Source organism: Rhagoletis pomonella, unplaced genomic scaffold (genome assembly GCF_013731165.1).
Source record: "Rhagoletis pomonella isolate Grant_MI unplaced genomic scaffold, Rhpom_1.0 Rhpom_scaffold_00007, whole genome shotgun sequence".
Lineage (NCBI taxonomy): Eukaryota > Metazoa > Arthropoda > Insecta > Diptera > Tephritidae > Rhagoletis > Rhagoletis pomonella.
The window spans coordinates 70,450,346-70,467,509 of record NW_023458561.1 but is presented as its reverse complement, the minus strand read 5'-3'; the positions used below and the strand labels follow the sequence as shown (position 1 = coordinate 70,467,509).

General features: G+C 35.1%; 3 protein-coding genes across 10 annotated transcripts in view; 2 read left to right on the top strand and 1 right to left on the bottom strand.

Moving 5' to 3' along the window:
• LOC118743486 (carnitine O-palmitoyltransferase 1, liver isoform) overlaps positions 1-4,059 on the top strand; it is a 33,823-nt gene extending 29,764 nt beyond the window's left edge. For 3 of the 4 annotated variants that reach the window (XM_036476208.1, XM_036476207.1, XM_036476206.1), the window contains 2 exons: positions 3,220-3,579; positions 3,654-3,805. In XM_036476208.1, the coding sequence (XP_036332101.1) occupies positions 3,220-3,579; positions 3,654-3,797 (504 nt within the window). In that variant the 3' untranslated portion in view covers positions 3,798-3,805. Of the gene's footprint in view, positions 1-3,219; positions 3,580-3,653 lie in introns of all 4 variants that reach the window. The other variant, XM_036476205.1, reaches the window with a different exon arrangement.
• A 4,157-nt stretch (positions 4,060-8,216) lies between these two features.
• Positions 8,217-10,590, bottom strand: LOC118743487 (pre-mRNA-splicing factor 38). 2 transcript variants are annotated; one of them, XR_004993471.1, is made up of 3 exons: positions 10,133-10,590; positions 9,378-10,075; positions 8,217-9,319 (listed from the first exon to the last, which is right to left on the bottom strand). XR_004993471.1 is itself a non-coding variant. In XM_036476209.1 (2 exons), the coding sequence occupies exons 1-2, from the start codon at positions 10,453-10,455 to the stop codon at positions 9,442-9,444; spliced, it is 957 nt and encodes a 318-aa protein (XP_036332102.1). In that variant the 5' UTR covers positions 10,456-10,590; the 3' UTR covers positions 9,275-9,441. The 2 variants fall into 2 exon arrangements, 1 of the variants encoding a protein (XP_036332102.1); XM_036476209.1 differs by having other exon boundaries at positions 9,275-10,075.
• Positions 10,591-13,395: 2,805 nt separating this feature from the next.
• LOC118743484 (ARF GTPase-activating protein GIT2) lies at positions 13,396-17,092 on the top strand. 4 transcript variants are annotated; one of them, XM_036476198.1, is made up of 9 exons: positions 13,397-13,691; positions 13,800-13,963; positions 14,022-14,722; positions 14,776-14,932; positions 15,005-15,090; positions 15,163-15,408; positions 15,989-16,191; positions 16,292-16,697; positions 16,762-17,092. In XM_036476198.1, the coding sequence occupies exons 1-9, from the start codon at positions 13,669-13,671 to the stop codon at positions 16,960-16,962; spliced, it is 2,187 nt and encodes a 728-aa protein (XP_036332091.1). In that variant the 5' UTR covers positions 13,397-13,668; the 3' UTR covers positions 16,963-17,092. The 4 variants fall into 4 exon arrangements, with proteins under 4 accessions (XP_036332092.1, XP_036332091.1, XP_036332090.1 ...); XM_036476197.1 differs by having other exon boundaries at positions 13,755-13,963; XM_036476200.1 differs by having other exon boundaries at positions 13,398-13,691; positions 13,792-13,963; positions 16,762-17,091.
• Positions 17,093-17,164: the final 72 nt, after the last annotated feature.

Genomic DNA, 17,164 nt, shown 5'->3' with positions numbered 1-17,164 from the left:
TTTTTTTCTTTATATAGTACAAAAAAATAAGAGCCGGTTAGTGCATACACAGATAAAGGGACATCGAGAGAAAACTGGGGCCCGGGACTAAATATCACGGGCCCCTATATACAAATCGTATTAATTTAAAAGCATATGGCTCAAATCGCCGAAAACGAAACTGAGGAGAACAATTTTTTTCTCAGATTTCGCAGATTTTTGATTATATCGGGGTCATACATATTCTGACGATTCATACAATATAAATATTAGCACGAATCTCTGTTTCTCAAACACGAAAATTCATTAATCTTGGGAAGCCTTTAAATTAATTAAAATTAAAAAAGCAATGTTGTGTGTCCAGAAACTTTCAATGTTGTGTGTCCAGACAGCTATAAAAGCTTTGCTTTGCAAGTTCCTATAAAGTCTAGACATCAACCTCGTTGGTTTGAGAGGTAGATGTCGCCCTATGCACTACGTACGCCACATCGGAAATGGAAGGCACACCATTTCTGTAAATGAAATTAATTGGTGCTCGTATGTGTGTATGTACGTTTTTCATTTTTAATGTCATAAATTGTTTATAATGACTTTTTCTAAAATATCAAAATCAAAAGTTATCAAAACAAATTCTATGGGACTGAGAATTATTATTTTCTAATTTTTAATCCATTTATAAAAGCGTTGTATATTAAAAAGATATGAAAGTAATAAAAAAAGTATTCGACAAAATAATCGGTGATTAACTTTCTTAATGAAAATAAAGTCGGCATCATTTTTTAATGTAATGTCCAAAATATCAAAAAGTTTTTTTTACGCGGAATCCACCAGGGTGAAAAATGGAAAAATCTGGTTTTCTTCGAGCATTCTCGACCTTCTTCATTATCCAAGTGTGTTCGGTGCAAAACTATTTGTAACGTAAGTCTTTTTTACTAATTGAATTTTTAGGTAAAATTAATTTTTATTTAGTCAGAGATAGGGTTCATTTGAAAGCAACTTTGTAAGCTATTTTAACCCGAATAGGCGCAGAAAATAAAAATTACGTAGAAAAATAAAAAAAAAACGCGAGAATTATATTATTTCAAAAAAGAACGAGTCCAAAAGAAGAATCAAAACAGGAAGCTAAAAGAATAAGGCCCACTTGCAGAACATCCAGAGTTAAATATATAAATAGCGAATTAACTAGCTCAGAGGTAAATTGTTATATTCCTAAACCAGACATTGTCTTGCCGCATTGAAATCTGGCCTAGAGTTAAGTAACCCGAGGAATTTCTAAATTAAGTAGTCACCACTCTCTCTTTGTTACAATATATCGTTTCGGTCGCGGTAACTAGGTGACCTGCTCCCCCCTCTAAATATATCGATGCACTATCACTGAAAATACCTAATTTTAAATTCGGTCCAGTCACATCAGTGGATGTTTAAATGTCGTTTTCCGTCTATTTAAGGCTCTTAAACGAGCAGCCCAGATTTTTCTTATTTAATAACACTTACACTTAATTGTCCATTTTAATTTTTTCTGGAAATAAACTGAATAAAAAACAAAATATTAAATTGTACATACTTAAATTTTTTTTTTGATTTTCGAGCATATTTGCGAATGCGAATATTTACCAATGTTTTAGTGCTTATCTAAGTAAGCGCTTAAAATTGTTTTTTTTTTTGTCTTGTTCATGCTTTTCGGCCCTGATAATGATTATTGAAGTAATTAAAAGTACAGTTCTCTTAAAAAGCAGACAATTTTTTAAAGGCTGATTTAAAGATGCAAATACATAGTTTGCTTATTATATTCGGTGTGAGGATGTGCTTATACCAGGGACCGTAACAGTTATAAGTCAATTTATATTTTGCGTTCAACAAATAATACTTACATGATAAGTTTAATTTTTCGTTCCAGAAATAAAAATTACCTGGCGATTTTTATTTTTCATACAAAAATTAAAAGTTATTTCATAAGTTCTATTTTCCAATCACAAGTAAACCTTCTTAATGGCTGGAGCTTCGTTTGTTTAATAAAATACAGATTCTTGAAGTGTTTTGCTTTCTTCTCACATAATAGTCTAAATTAAAGTATATAAACTGAATATTTTTAATTTCAATATTGTTATTGAGCTTTGTACCACGATTTTGTTTTTTTTTAGGAAAAATGAAAACAAAAAACAACAAAGTATAAGCGGCAGATGCTATAGCTGCTATTTATTTTGGAGATCACCACATCTCCTCACCAGACTTATTACTCTAGACTTCAGCAGAAACCGAACCCGCATCGTCGATGTGCAATTCCAGCGACGCTAACCACTGAGCTATGCACACCCCCGTAAACTCTTGTTGCTAATCCAATCCATTTCCTTATTCAAGCTACTACTACCAAGTGCAGCTGATTCGCAAACAAAAAGCAAAATCGTGGTACAAACCTCAATAACACTATTGAAATAAATATGAATACGCCACAATAAAATTGAAAAATGAATATTTTCAAGTTGTAATGGCGGTCTTCTAAAATAGGAGGATGTTTTGACTTCCTTCACAATATGTATGCATTAGAGCGTACCGAAAAAAGTTCGCCGTACACCCAAATCTCAAAAAAATAACTTTTATTTTTTTAATGAAAAATAAAACTCACCAGGTAATTTTTATTTCTTGAACGAAAAATATATATGACTCAACAGATAGCAATTGTTTTGTGAACGTAAAATACAAATTATTAAATAAGGGTTTATAGCACATCCGCGTAGATCTTTGAACAACGACCAAATTTATATAACACATCATATGTTTATATGTATGTATAGATGCAATTTTGAATCAATAACAGTTATTTCCGGTCGCGATTGCGATAGTGATAGCGATAATTGGGCATACACACACATTATGTATAATAACAAAATTAAGTTATAGAACATATCGTCGGCTGAGTGGAAGATCGACCGATCTCGGCTGCCGATCCAAAAATGGCCTATCTCAGCATATTTTCATCTGAGATCAGGCGTTGTTGAACGGAATTCTGAGATAGGATGTTTTTGAGAAAATTCTGAAATAGGGCGTCTTTCAACCAAATTCTGAAGTAGGGCGTTCTTGAAAACTTTTCTGAAATACGACGTTTTGCAATTTTTCGAATAACCCACTAGCCTATGTATATTAGGAGAAAATTAATAATCGAACAGCCTAACATTACATACATTCATACATCGCATACGAAATACAACTCAATACACCCAATAATTTCTCTCTTTTCTTAAGAACGAGGAGCGGATACAGTTATTACAAAGAGCATGCGAACGCCACCAACTTGGCTACCAAGATGCAATGTGTGGGCGAGGTATTGATCGCCACCTGTTTTGCCTTTACGTGGTTTCTAAATATTTAGAAGTTGATTCGCCATTCCTCAACGAGGTATTAAGCGAACCGTGGCGCTTGTCAACAAGTCAAACACCGCACGGACAAACCCCGAAAATGGATTTGAAGAAGCATCCAAACTGCATCAGCTCAGGCGGGGGCTTTGGCCCGGTGGCTGATGACGGCTACGGCGTATCGTATATCATAGCCGGTGAAAACTTAATCTTCTTCCACATATCAGCTAAATTAAACTGTAAGCAAACGGTAAGTTTATGCAAGCGACATACATACATATTCTTTTGGAGTTTATGATAATTGTTATAATTTGCATTTTTTAGGATGTTCACCGGTTTGCCGAAAATATTTGTAAAGCATTAGCCGACATTCGGGCAACGTTTGAGCAACACTTTAGCAAACGTATATGCCAAGGAGAAACTAATACCAACGGTACTGCCTCAACGAAGCCAAATAAGGCGAAATAGATAAAAAACAAAAAAAATATATATATATATTACAACTATTGTTAGCAGTTTCAGAATCTAATTATATGTATGTACATATGTAAGTGTTAAAATTTGATAGTTGATTTTTATCATAATCATACCTTTTGTGTTGTTTAAGTCGGAGAGCAAGAGTCAAAAATCATCGATTTTCTCAAACTCTGAGCAATTTTAAGCTACATGATTAGGCGCTATTTTGTAAGCCTATTTTTTAAGAAAATTAATAAAAAATATTCAAAAATCATTTTACGTCGCGTATAAAAACTAAACGAAAAGTATAAATACTTTATCACAAAATTAATTACTACATACATAGATAGAATTTGCCTTGGGTAGAATCTAAATCAGCCTTATCCTAAGTTTCATTTTCCCCGAACCGGTTCACTTTTCACTATTGGTTTCCATGGTTTTACTATGGGCGGCTGACAAATTTTCGGGTGAATTTTTTTTTAGGCGAAACTCAGGATAAGGCAAAATAATATTGCTCCATCATGAAATTACTAAACAATGGATTTTCTGAAAATTCTTATTACCGATGTCAAAAGTATGCACAAGAAATTAACCAAGTTACAGACGTCTGTATTAGGGCATTCAATCCCGGGATCCAGAATCCCGGAATTCCAGGATCCCGGACACTTGTCCATGTCCCGAAATCCCGGCATTACAGCTCCGATGATTTCTGCAAATATGAGTAAATGTTTTGACAAGTAATATAGATATTTTAGAATACTATCAAAATATTTAAACATCAAATTATGTACTTTTTACTAAGGGGCATTATGCTCTCCTAAGACCAAATGTGGTGACAATAAATCTGTGTGGTTTGAAAAAGGCGAACCTATTGTAAAATGAAAAAAGTTGTGTGTAAGTCGAAATCCCGAAAAATCTCGGGATCCCGGGATTAGAATTTTTGCATCCCGAAATACCGGGATTGTTAAAATGCTTCGGGATTGAATGCCCTAGTCTGTATGTATGTATCACATTTTTTTGTGTTTTACTACAAGTGTTAGAACCGCACTCAGAGTCGTTTAATGATTAGTTAAGGCGTCCTCAGTAACGATTTGAAAAAAATCCTTCTCGGAAGTCAGGCAATGATTTGTTAACGGCATTTAATGAACATTAAAGTTAAGTAATCAAAAACCTTTACTTAACTTTTTAACGAAAGATTTTGCAATTTTTTGATTGTTTCCAATAAATTTCAATTTCGACAATTACTAATCCCTTTCGATGTTGTTGTTGTTGTTGTAGCGGCTACGGATTGCTGAGTTTTCCAGGCATACGAAGAAAGGTTTCGAGTCATGCGGTGTCTCCCCGCATGCCAGACACTCATTTGGTACATCTGCGTTTAGTCTGCTTAGCTATGAGTTTAACCTGCTGCAGTAGCCAGAGCGAAGTTGGGCTATTGTGGTTCATGTCTCCCGAGGCAGATGAAGCTCCGTCTCGTCAATGTGGTTATGTGTGTGTATTATGTGGTTATTGTGGTTATTCACCGTCGGAATTTGTATATCATCGACGTGAATTCCCAGCGGTAGCCTGACCTACTTCGTCCAGGTGGTGAGCAAGGGGGAGAGGGTTAGGCTCCTTGCAGTGAAGAAGCGAGAAAGCTCGGAGAGATACCCGTTTACTTTCGAACACTAGTCATCAATTCCATTCCCAGTCGCCATGATCGAGCAACCGTCTGCGTAAAAGACAATCGAAACTCCCTCTGGTGGTTGAGGAAGCTTTGAAACATAAAAGTTAAACAGTAGCGGCGGAAGGACACCACCCTGTGGACACTACCCTTTCGATGACATGAGCTTTGCGATGGTCCTATTTCCACCTGTGAAATCTATGCCAAGCGTGCATAATCTTCTTTGATCTTGCACCTACAACATAGGTACGATGCGTAAGCTAATAAAAGTCCTTATAAGAAAGCCTAAGATCACATTTGAGCGTTTTCTGTTATAGTAGGGCCAAAAATCCTCGCTACCTAACAGTATGAAAAGTTTTCCCGTACATCGGCTAAATGAGTCGTTTCATCTCTTGAATATCGTTTTAATGAAGCCATTGATATACCAACTGTGTTCCTTCTTGGACGGATGTGGTGAAATCATTCCTTGTCAATTCGCCACTTTTAAAATTCGTCTTAATATTTATGAACTGAAATTGGTTTGCTTGCGTTTGCATTTGATTTCATTGAGCGAAAGGTCAAATCAAAATGTCACGCATAACAAAAATTGGAAATCGAATTAGCTTCTTGTAAGAGCATGAGAAATTTTTGACAGTAAATTGGCGGCACGCGTGAATATTAGGTTTACAAAAAATTTTAACCTTTCCCAAAAATTAAAAAGAAAGTAACAATCGCTCAATGCGATTTAAAAACCTAGGAGAAAATGGTTCCCAGTCGAATGATGTTTATCTATCTATATTTAGGACGTTAGCATGAGGCGGTTCCAGACATAGGCGATATGAGAAGTTAAATTTGTATGGGAGGTGCCACGCCCACTTTTCCAATATCTGCTACTGTTTGCCATAAGTACGCTACTGATAAAATATGTAGCTGTGTAAAATTTCAGGACGTTAGCATAAGCGCTTCCAGAGATAAGCGATAGGAGATGTTCAGTTTGTATGGGAGGTGCCACGCCCCCTTTTCCAAAAGCTCCCAGTTTTCGCCATAAGTATTTATGCATCCATGCCAAGTTTCAGTTTGTTCCCCAGCGTATGTAGTTGGTATAAGAGATATATTGGTGCCCTCAACCTTTTTTTTTTTTGTTTCAACCTTTTTTTTGTGACGCATATATCTGTGGTCATAAGCAATAATCGCCTAAGTCGAAAAACGTGAATTCGAGAAAAAGCGCTTTAAAGATAATGTAATGTTAACCTTATGGGGAAACCAACCAAAATGTGTTCGTCTGTAACTTTTTAAAAAGAATAGCTAACGAGATGGGAGTTTCATGTAGACATGGAATAGTAGTTGCAGAAAACGATAGCATATATAGCTCGATTCTTTCTTCAGTCGACTTAGGCGGTTATTGCTTACGACCACAGATATATGTGTAGATATCCATCATTCTCCCACTGTATTAGAACGTTAGGAATATTCCTACCCCAGCGCGCAATATTGTGTAATTTTTTAGTCCAAATATTTCTTTTCAATTGCCTAACAAATATTCTAAATATGAGCCAAATCTGCAACTAAATGCAGTCTTTAGGAATAACCCGGCCCTGCGCCACCTAGCGGTTAAATTTTTAGTCGGAATATTTCCCTTCAAGGTGCCGATATATGTTCCAAATATGAACGAAATCGGTCTAGCCGTTTGGTGATATAGTGACATACAATTTACGGAAAACTCTTATGAAATTGTGAAATCGTGACGTCTCAGATTTCTTAATTTTTTGACAACAACAACAAAAAGCTTTGAATTTTTTTTATCGCAAAACCAAGGCGTATTTAACAAGGTGGTGTTGGCCGTATATAAGTAAAAAATTACACTAACAAATTATACGCTGATGTCCATACTGTCATTGGTATGAATTACAACAAACACATCATTTTGACGTAATGGCCTCCGCGGCGAAAAACTCAGCTGTCACCCCAACACCACCTTGTTTAATACACCTTGCGCAAAACCTTCCACACAGAAGGTCCAAAATAGTACATCGCGGTCAAACGAAAGACATTTCATTTTTATATATATAGATTTCAAACTGAACGAAAAAAGTGAGTGATGCCACAAAAATAAAGGGCCGCAACTGGGGCCATACTTCAATTTTTCACTTCATAATTTTTAACAATGAAAGGAAACATTAATTAACAGATTTAACGATCATTAGTTAAGTGCCCGTTAGAGCTAATTTAAGGAACATTTCTGAGTGCGGCTGTTAGCAAAATTTTTAGAGTTCGAAAAATTCTCACAAATTAAAAAAAATAAACAAAAAGGACAATTCTACTTTCCTAGCCAGCAAAGAAACGTAAATTTTGCCGACAGTGCAGTTTAGTTCAATTTTCCATATCCGAAAACGAACAGAAAAAAACTCCTACAGTTATCATCAATTTTCGTATCCGGAAAACGTTCGAAAAGGATGATGTCATTTGAAAGCAATTATTGTATATTATTTGCTGAAGCTAAACATTTGAAAGCATGCATGCGTAGTCGGCAGTGGCTGAGCGTGCACAGGAGTATGCCGCTATTTGTTAGCTTCCAGACGGTGCCAGGTTCAAATTCCGTCAGGCGCTTCGTAATTTGATTTTATTTCTGTTGAACCATGAAAAAGTATCTGTGAAGTGCAGAAGGAAAGTGTACGAAAGCGTGAACGAAAAATTCTATCAGACAATTTCAGGAAAAACAGCCGAAAACGTGTTGGTCGAAATGATGTGTTTGTTGTAGTTTTGTTTTGTACTGATTGCCAATATGCGTATAATTTGTGTAGTTTTTATATTTTTTAAGTTTTCATTTAAATACAACTTCGCAGCGGAATCTTGTTATTTATACAAACCTGAAGATAATGCACTTTCCAAGATATGTGTACAACTATTTTCTACCAAAAATACGTTTTTCTCGCAAAATTTAAAAACTCCTCATTTGGTCATGTACGTCCTAGTGAACAAAAAAAATATTGTTAATTCTACAAAAATTTCTTTCTCATTTAGCACCCATATGGTGGTTATTCCACGAATAAATTGTACTGAATATTTTTAATTAATATATCCTTGAAATTTAAGTCCTTTAAAAGAAACCTGAACCAGTCAATTGAAGGAAACTGCTATTTTGACCGAAAAAACTTAACTTAGCTTTTATAATTGACCGAAGAAAATAAAAGTCCACTTGTAACTTTTATATGTATTTGGCCGAATAAATAAAGTAAATTTTTAGCTTTTATTTTTGACCGAAAAAATAAAAGTAAAACTTTAACTTTTATATTTGACCGACAAAACAAAAGTGAAGTTTTAACTTTTACTTTTGACTGAAACAATGTCAGTCAATGCCCATTACCAAAATCTCGAATAATGTGTCCGAAAAGTTTTAGTTTCCCTTGCCCATATGATTGGACAAACGACGAATTTTTACTTAATAAGCTTTTAAGGAAAGTGGGCGAAATTTACATACTACTCTACTATCACTACATACTAAATTCGGAAACATCAGAAGTGTTTACCTGCTTGTTTCTCGATAATCACGTAGAGATGTTGATATCATTAATTTCCGAAGTCAGATGATACATACTATGTGCAAATGTATGTATTGAGATGATGCAACTTCAACTTTTATAATATTTAAATTATCTAAATCTGGTCATATAAGGTTGTCAATTATTTTTAAAATTGCAAGTCCAGTCGCAGGCAAAGTAAGTTGATTTAAATTTTTTTTTCAGAAAACACGCGTTAATCCATCTACTTTTAACTTTTCTTTAAAATAAATTTTTTGTATGTACATTTTTGTGCGTTGACTAATTGTTCCGAATTCTATGGGTAAGCAGAATTTTCCAATTTTTTGATGTGCAGTATTGTCTTGATTTTATTCGCCCTTAATTATACTAGAACTATAACCATGTATGTATTATGTACATACCATATATACATACACATATCCATACATCCGCTAGCGTTAAACTTTTTTTTTCTGATTTTGTAACATTTGTTTGGTGATTAGTGACGCCTTCTATCCCGTTCATTTCGTGAGTCACGGTCATAACGTCTATCTTTATAGTCTTCTCTTCTATATTCGTCTCTATAATCATCGCGTCCACTGCGATAACTAGAGCTGCCACCACCGCCGCGATCTTCCCAATGGCGACTACTGCTTGATGTCGAACTAACACCAAATCTATCCCTTTCACGATCACGTGGACGACCATAGTCTTCTAAGTCAGTATCATAATCGCGAGATCTTCCGCCTCTTGCATCGCGAGATGCTGAAGCACTACGTGAACGTGAACGCGAATGATCCTTGCGTATTCTCCTCTTAGGTAAGAAAGACGATTTGTTTTTGTCATCATCCCTTTCCCCGCCACCGTCTTCATCACTGACCACATCGTCATCCAAATCCTCGTCTAGCGCTGATACTTTTGGTTCAAGCTCGTTATTTTCCTCAAGTACAGCGCGTTTTTGTATACGAGGGAGAATTATATCACAAACTCGGTCACTACGGAGCAACTCGTCTATGAAATCGTCCATGTGAACAATTTCATATTGCCCGGCCCTATTTTGGCGTCGAAGTTTACGATTATCATTATATAGAGGTTCCAAATATTTATAACAATCCAATGCGCTTCCTGTAAGACTAGGTTAAAAAGTTCTAATTTAAATGCATTTTTGAGAAAAAGCCTATAAAGCATACCGCAAATAAAAAGCACCCAGGGCCCTTACATATTTGAACTCTTCATTTTTGATAAATTCCACAACGATATCCTTTTCGGGCTGTATTTGTAGCATTTTAAGCGTAAGGCAAAGGAATTGTGTAGGTTTTATATTTCCGCCGTAAACACCGCCAATGAATCGCAGCTCCATTGCTTTGTCTACCAACAGCTCAGCAGTGAGTGCAAAACATTGCTCCTTCCAATATTTCGAGTCGTAAATGCGAGAGCGTATAATTTTTTCAACCAGATATTGAGGATTGGTTCCATGAATATTTTTTGCTTCTTTAACAGTTCGATTGGCCATTTTTTATAAATGAATCCCGCAATATTACTTCCTCTACAATTGTATACAAGATTGTTTTGTCCGTACATTGCGGAGATAAAAAACTATCGATAGATCCGGATGTTATCTTAAGTTTATACTCTATTTTCAATATCAATACTGAACTCCATCTCCACTAGCGTGCAGATATAACATACCATGATGCAATAATACAGGGTGGTATCAGATGTGACAGCTCGATGTGACACTGCTTTAGCTCAGTAGAATAAGAAGAAAAACGGCAAGAAATGATCCCCATTTGGGGCAAAAATATAAAATTTCATATTTTCTTCTAAACAAAATTTGCTTTCTTATAGTATATTTGCAATGAAACGAAATAAAATAAGATATAATACCTTTTTGAGAAAACAAAATGTGTATACTGAAAAAAAATATAAAAAATTCAACTATATTATTATGGCGGAATTAGAGCGAGAAGTTGCCAACCGATAACACCTTGTATTATTGTATCATGATTACATACTAGGTTTATGCGACCGAATTCATGAAATGAGGAATTCATGCATTCGGTAGCATAGCCTAGTGTCAAATTTTTGACAAAAAAAAAAAGCTTTCCCACTATGCGCTCAAATAAGGCACATTGAAAAGGGAAATCAAATTTCGTTATGCTTCAGGTGTCAAACAGTCGGAAAGAAAAGTTTTTTATATTCCTTTAGTTCACTACCTTCTTGGTTTTTGTTTTTGTTTGACAGGAGTCGTAGAAATAATTATGCAAAACGAAGAAAAATTTAACATATAAACAGTCAGGAAAAAATATACAAATTTTTCTTGAATCTAAAAAGTCAGAACAACAAGATTATCTAATGGGCTGTTTTTGCTTACGCGTAAAAGCACATTTAGCGCATTTAGCTCTAAATGCTACTCTAAATGTACATTAAAGCTGAAATTAGTCAAGAACGTAAACCTACCGGTACGTAAACCCGAGTCAGCTGACACGATCTGTCTTACCAAAGCGCCATGTAAATGAAAACTCAACACCGCAGAATTTTTCTGTAGTTGTAGCCCGTAGCGCAGAAATCTGCGGAATTTAGATTTTTCCGTGTCAGCTGATTTCTCCTTCTTTAGATGGTTGCTACTTCGTCAGTTTTGCAGATGGTAAAAAAGTTATAAGTTCCTATTCGAAATATGTTTAAAATATTTGAAATTTACTATTAATTAAGGTTTTTGTTGAAAACTAAGTAGTTTATATTTAGTTACAATCTATTATAGCACGAAAAATTGTGGTTGAAAGGGTAAGTTTATGAAAAGGCATTGAAGAGTGGCAACACTGTAGTAAGCAACACTGAGGGCTCCAGTAATCGACAAAATTCTGCGTATACAGACTGCGTTTAAGTATACGTTCTGCGTTCTTGACTAATTTTAGCTTTATCCATACAAAATTCGTCACGTAAATGCAACTAAATGCAACCCCATTTTTGCATTTAGAATCTAAATGCTAAAAGCAACCCTGTGATCTTCCAAAATTTCCACGATTCGAACATGGTTTAATGAGAAGAAGTGGCAACATTGCTTTTTCGAGTATACAGTCGCTAGCTGCGTTTCAGTGATCGCCGATCGAGATTTCATTTATTATTTTACATTATTTGGATAAAGAAAAGTTACGCAAATTAAACATCGATATGATGCTGATAGAAATCTGGATTAATTTGTGATCAACTCTGTTTGTTTTGTTTCCTAATTAAGTGTGGAAATTATAATTGACAGCACCGACAAATGAATATATACACAAACAAATGTTTGGTTATGGTTAAAACAATTCAAGTTTTTGTATTGAATTTTCGGTTTAGAATTTATTTTTTCCTTTTCAGTAGGGATTTTTGGACATTATCTTTTCCGTCAGAATTTATAGTAATAGATACGGATCTGAATAAGCGACTGGAACACGGCTGTTTGTCAAAAGCATACGATTTCGAACTCGCGTAAATGTACATTTGCTAAATGCGATAGCATGAACGCTCTTCGAAAACATATGTTCGAAAGTGCTAAATGTTGCATTTTAAATGCAGCAAAAACACTGCATAAATGTATATCCTGTTTTTTCCATCTGAATGAATTTTAAAAATTCCATAAAAATGGATTGTGTTTGAAATGCAACCGTGGACACCAGCTGGCAGGGAAATTGCAAATTTGCGTTCGTGCAGAAACTTGCAAGTTTCTCAACATGAGAGAGAATTTGAGATAATTTTTTCTTACTCTCTGGTATTTTGAGTGTTGGATGATTCTTGCTGGATTTTCGACGAACAAACCTAATAATTACGTTTCGGTCCCCCTATTAACAATCTGGAGGGGGGCTAATATTATTAACCATTTAAAAGTTATAAACAAAAAACTTTTGTTAAATTTCGTTGTTTTCTATGAGTAATTAACACGTCAAAAATGCACTAAATCGCCAGTTTCCACTTTTAAAACACTATTAAAACGTCTCCGGTTGTTGTTTTATGCAAACAACATCATTTATTCACTTTTATTTTATATATTTCGTTAATAAAACAGAGTAAACAAACTTTGCGCCTGCCAAAATTATTATAACCTCAAATCGCTGGGATTGCCACTTTATTTCACATTTCATTTGCGCTATTGTACTCAGTTTACACTATACACTTCTTCTTTTTTTACTTTCACCTAAATAAAATATTCTAACCAAAATATAATAGCAAATTTCGCTATACCTTTACTTTTATGGTTTACAGTTTTTTATCGAAGTATTGAGCTTCATAGAAAAACCGCCGCAAGCGAAAATTTTTAATAAAAAATCGCACGATTTTTTATTAAAAATTTTCATTATTTATAGAAGTATTGATTTTTATGGACCGCAACCGTTGCCAAAATGACGTTGACGGCAACCGTGCCAAAATGTTCAGAGCCCATTCTGCAAGCGATTTGAGAAACTGTGGCAGCCCGGCAATTTCGTTAAGTTATTAGGTGTGTACAAAGCGAATGTTAAAAGCAAAGAGCAATGTTAATAAATAAAATCGAATTGGTTTAGTTGAAAAATCGGAAAAAATTGTGCACAAATTGTTTATTGTTTCAACGAAGGCATTTGCAACCTTGAATGAATGTGTTGCAACTAATTAAAGCTCTTAATTGGGGTCGATTTTGATTGTCTCCTCAATGAACAGTGTTTTAACAGCAGCAATTAGCAAATAGCTGCACGAAGGTCTAAGCTGCATCTGAATGTTTTTGGGGCCTTTGCTCACGTATGTATTTTAGCATTTATTACTAGCAAATGAATGAATGAAGGGTTGCACCCTTCAAAAAAGCTTTACATGAATGTGTTTCGCTAATACTATTGTGGAGGCACATAGAAAATTGTTCGTTTCGCCGACTGGAGGTGGCAGTCTAATTACGGGCACCCATAATAGAAGCTACATCGAAAGAAAGGAAGAATCGGTCAGTAATACAGTACCAAAAATGTCGCGTACCAAATCGCGCATTCAAGTCGAAATATGCGGGGATTGCGGAGCCACAGGTTTGCAAATAAATTGAATTAAAATCTTATGAATTCGAAGTTGTTTTCTTGAACAAAGATCCATCGTGGGCCTCTATAAACCGCGGTATTTTGCTTTGTTCGGACTGCTGCTCCATACATCGTAGCCTGGGCCGGCACATATCCATGGTAAAGTCGCTCCGCCAAGGAACATGGGAGCCGTCTGTTTTGAATTTCGTCAACTCTCTAAACGCACATGGTGCAAATAGCGTTTGGGAACATCATCTTCTTGATACTAACTCTTCAAAAGCTGACAAGGGCGTACCACGTGTTCGAAAGCCTAATCCAAAAGATCCCTTGCATCCAATAAAATTAGATTTTATTAAGTCTAAGCACCTAAATTTGGTATTCGCTTTGAAATCGAATCTTCAAGAGGAAGGTGTTATTTCTGGCATAAATCTGGAAAATGAACTTAGCAGACAACTACACGCAAGTGTTAGGACTAGCAATTTAGAAACATCTCTCCGCCTGATTGTGCAAGGAGCCAATCCAAACTTCTTTCATGAAGAAAAGCGGTCAACGCCTCTGCATGTAGCCGCTAAATTTGGACAAGCGTCCCAAATAGAATTGCTTATTGTCTATGGAGCAGATATTAATGCAATCGATGGAAATGGTCTAACTCCACTTGAAGTTGCCAAAGCCAACAATCATAATATCATAGCAGAGAGACTTTTGGATGCAATGTACGAAGTGACAGATCGAATAATAATGTTTTTGGGTGGAAAGAAACCAGACCATTCGGTAAAATATACTTTTATAATGTTTAACTTTTAAACGAGATTTTCCTAATATAGTCAGGTGGCCATTTGATTATCCCGGAAACTGCTAACACTGAATTGAGCGAACAGCTTACCATTGCCAGGAACCGTTTACAAGTGGTTCCAAATAAAATGTTCGAAGAGTTGGTTATGGACTTATACGACGAAGTCGACCGACGTGAAAATGAAGCAAGTACGATAATTTGTAAAGGGATTTTTTTTTTATAGAAAATTACCACTTTGAATTCTATGATCGTTGTTTTAGTTTGGGCCACTTCTATGTTGAATGCCGATAACGCTGCAGTGCCGTTCTTGCCGGCAAATCCATTTTTAAGTGCCACTCGGAATCAAGTAAATAAAAAAAAAAGTACATTCAATATAGGTAATCCTAATACGCTATATTCAAATACAATCATATAATAGGGCAGACAGAAACTAGCACGATTTTCGCGAAAAGAATTCGCTGGATTATTAACAGATGTTTTGTACGATGCACGCCGGCGACAAAAAATAGCAAGTTTGCGACCACTCGATGGACCCAATATTAATTCTTTTTATAATCCAGCATTGTTAACTGAAAATGAATTGGATCTTTCTGATGATGAACCGATTTACGATCCTGTTGCAAGCGATGACGACTATGCCCCCGTGCAACCTGTGGCACAGCAGGTAAATAATATGCGCCAAAAAATTTTAAAGTTGAATAATAGTTTTGGATAATTGTCAATAAGCAGATGTACTTTTCCGTGTGATAATTTTTGTCAATTTACAAGCCTTGTAACACAAATATAAAATGTAGATAAGAACTTTCATAAAATAATAAATACGTAGTGTATTGGAGCGGTAATGAATTTTACATATAAATACATGTCTTTACCTTAATTCACAAAGGCCCTAACCAACACTTTTTTGAAACTGCGTTTTTCACAGATTTTAGTAGGAAGTATTAAAATACACATCCAATAAAAATTTTGAAGTGTTAGTTCCAAAAACAACGGAGTAACATGCCTTACCTGTTTTTGGTACTAATTTTATAATGTTTTTTTTTGCTTCTGTAAAATAAAAAATTTTATGGTAGGGTCTTTGAGAATTAAGGTGACGATATATTGTATAAATTTCACTCTATTTATTATTAGGTTTTTTTTACATATTTATTTATGTACACTTTATATTTATCTGCACGTTTCCTACAATATATTTTATATTTTAAGTTCTTAAGCCTTTTATGATTTCGTATCCGCTAATTCAGGCTATTGTGCATCAAACGCCCGATGAGCCACAGCACGAAGTGCAGAACTTATTGAGGCAGATAAACGACTACAAATATGTGATCAATCAGCTCAAATCTACTGTTGAAAAGCTATCGTCTGAAAATTCTGAGCTGAAGTCAAAGTTTTCGAATGTTTCCCTGGTTTGTGCTATTAATGAAAACGTCGTTCATCAAGACTCACTGTGAGCTGTCTTAATTTTTATTTTTGATTTAATTCATTTATTTATTTTTTATCTCTTATGTTTATGTATATTTTGCCACTATGACAATATATTAATAAAGCCGAACCGACACAAATGGAGTTGAAAATGGACACGAATCGCTTTCACCTTCTGAGGATGTTGGTAGTGGCTCTGTACCTATAGATTCAAATACTTCTAGTTCCTCCTCGGCTAACAGTTCAAACCAGTCGACCATCAAACGTCCTGCAAGCATGTATGAGCGTCGTATCGCACCACCTTTATTCAAACCAAACGTTGATTGTCGAACAACGACCAGTATGTATCAAATGGCTGCTGATAAGCCATTTTCTGAAGAACTAAAACATCGCACAGACCTGGTGACACGTCGTGTTAAAGAACTTGTTTCTATAATGCAAGATTTGCCCACTAATAAAGACGATTTGATGCCTTGCGGGGAAAGAGTACGCACTGCTGTCATTGAACTGATTTCAATATTTACTACACCGGTAATTTAACTACTTTTTAAATAGTAATAAATTCATTAATCGTTCTTGCTAAAACTATTCACAGTCAAATTACAATGAAACGATCAGAGATATGCTAAAAACATTAACGCGTTATAACATTCTAATACCCCATGAATGTGAAAACTTGCAGAAATCGTATACTTTGGATGATAAGTCAGCAATTGAGAAGTACAATCACGAAGTGCGCGAGTGTGCTTATTACATTGTGAGCGCAATGAAAACTCTCGTCATGCAATTTGAATGACCTGCATATTTCAATGATAATACATATTTGTTCTTTTTGATTGAGTTATTCATCCCCTTACTAAAGTTCTAGCCTTAAACAAAAAAATTTGTTAGATGTTAATACTTACAAGAACCTTTAAAAATATTAAAAAAATAATACATACACATCGTTATATCCATATATATGTACAAAAAGTTAATAAAAAAAAAACGAATCAAGT

Excerpts from the sequence above, each read along its gene's own strand:
- LOC118743484 (XM_036476197.1), top strand. The coding sequence starts at position 13,765 with ATGTGTTTCGCTAATACTATTGTGGAGGCACATAGAAAATTGTTCGTT. Across the intron at positions 15,409-15,988 it reads TGCAACCTGTGGCACAGCAG|GCTATTGTGCATCAAACGCC; the intron begins GTAAATAATATG and ends CCGCTAATTCAG. Across the intron at positions 16,192-16,291 it reads GTCGTTCATCAAGACTCACT|CCGAACCGACACAAATGGAG; the intron begins GTGAGCTGTCTT and ends ATATTAATAAAG.
- LOC118743487 (XM_036476209.1), bottom strand. The coding sequence starts at position 10,455 with ATGGCCAATCGAACTGTTAAAGAAGCAAAAAATATTCATGGAACCAAT. Across the intron at positions 10,076-10,132 it reads CTGGGTGCTTTTTATTTGCG|TCTTACAGGAAGCGCATTGG; the intron begins GTATGCTTTATA and ends TTTTTAACCTAG.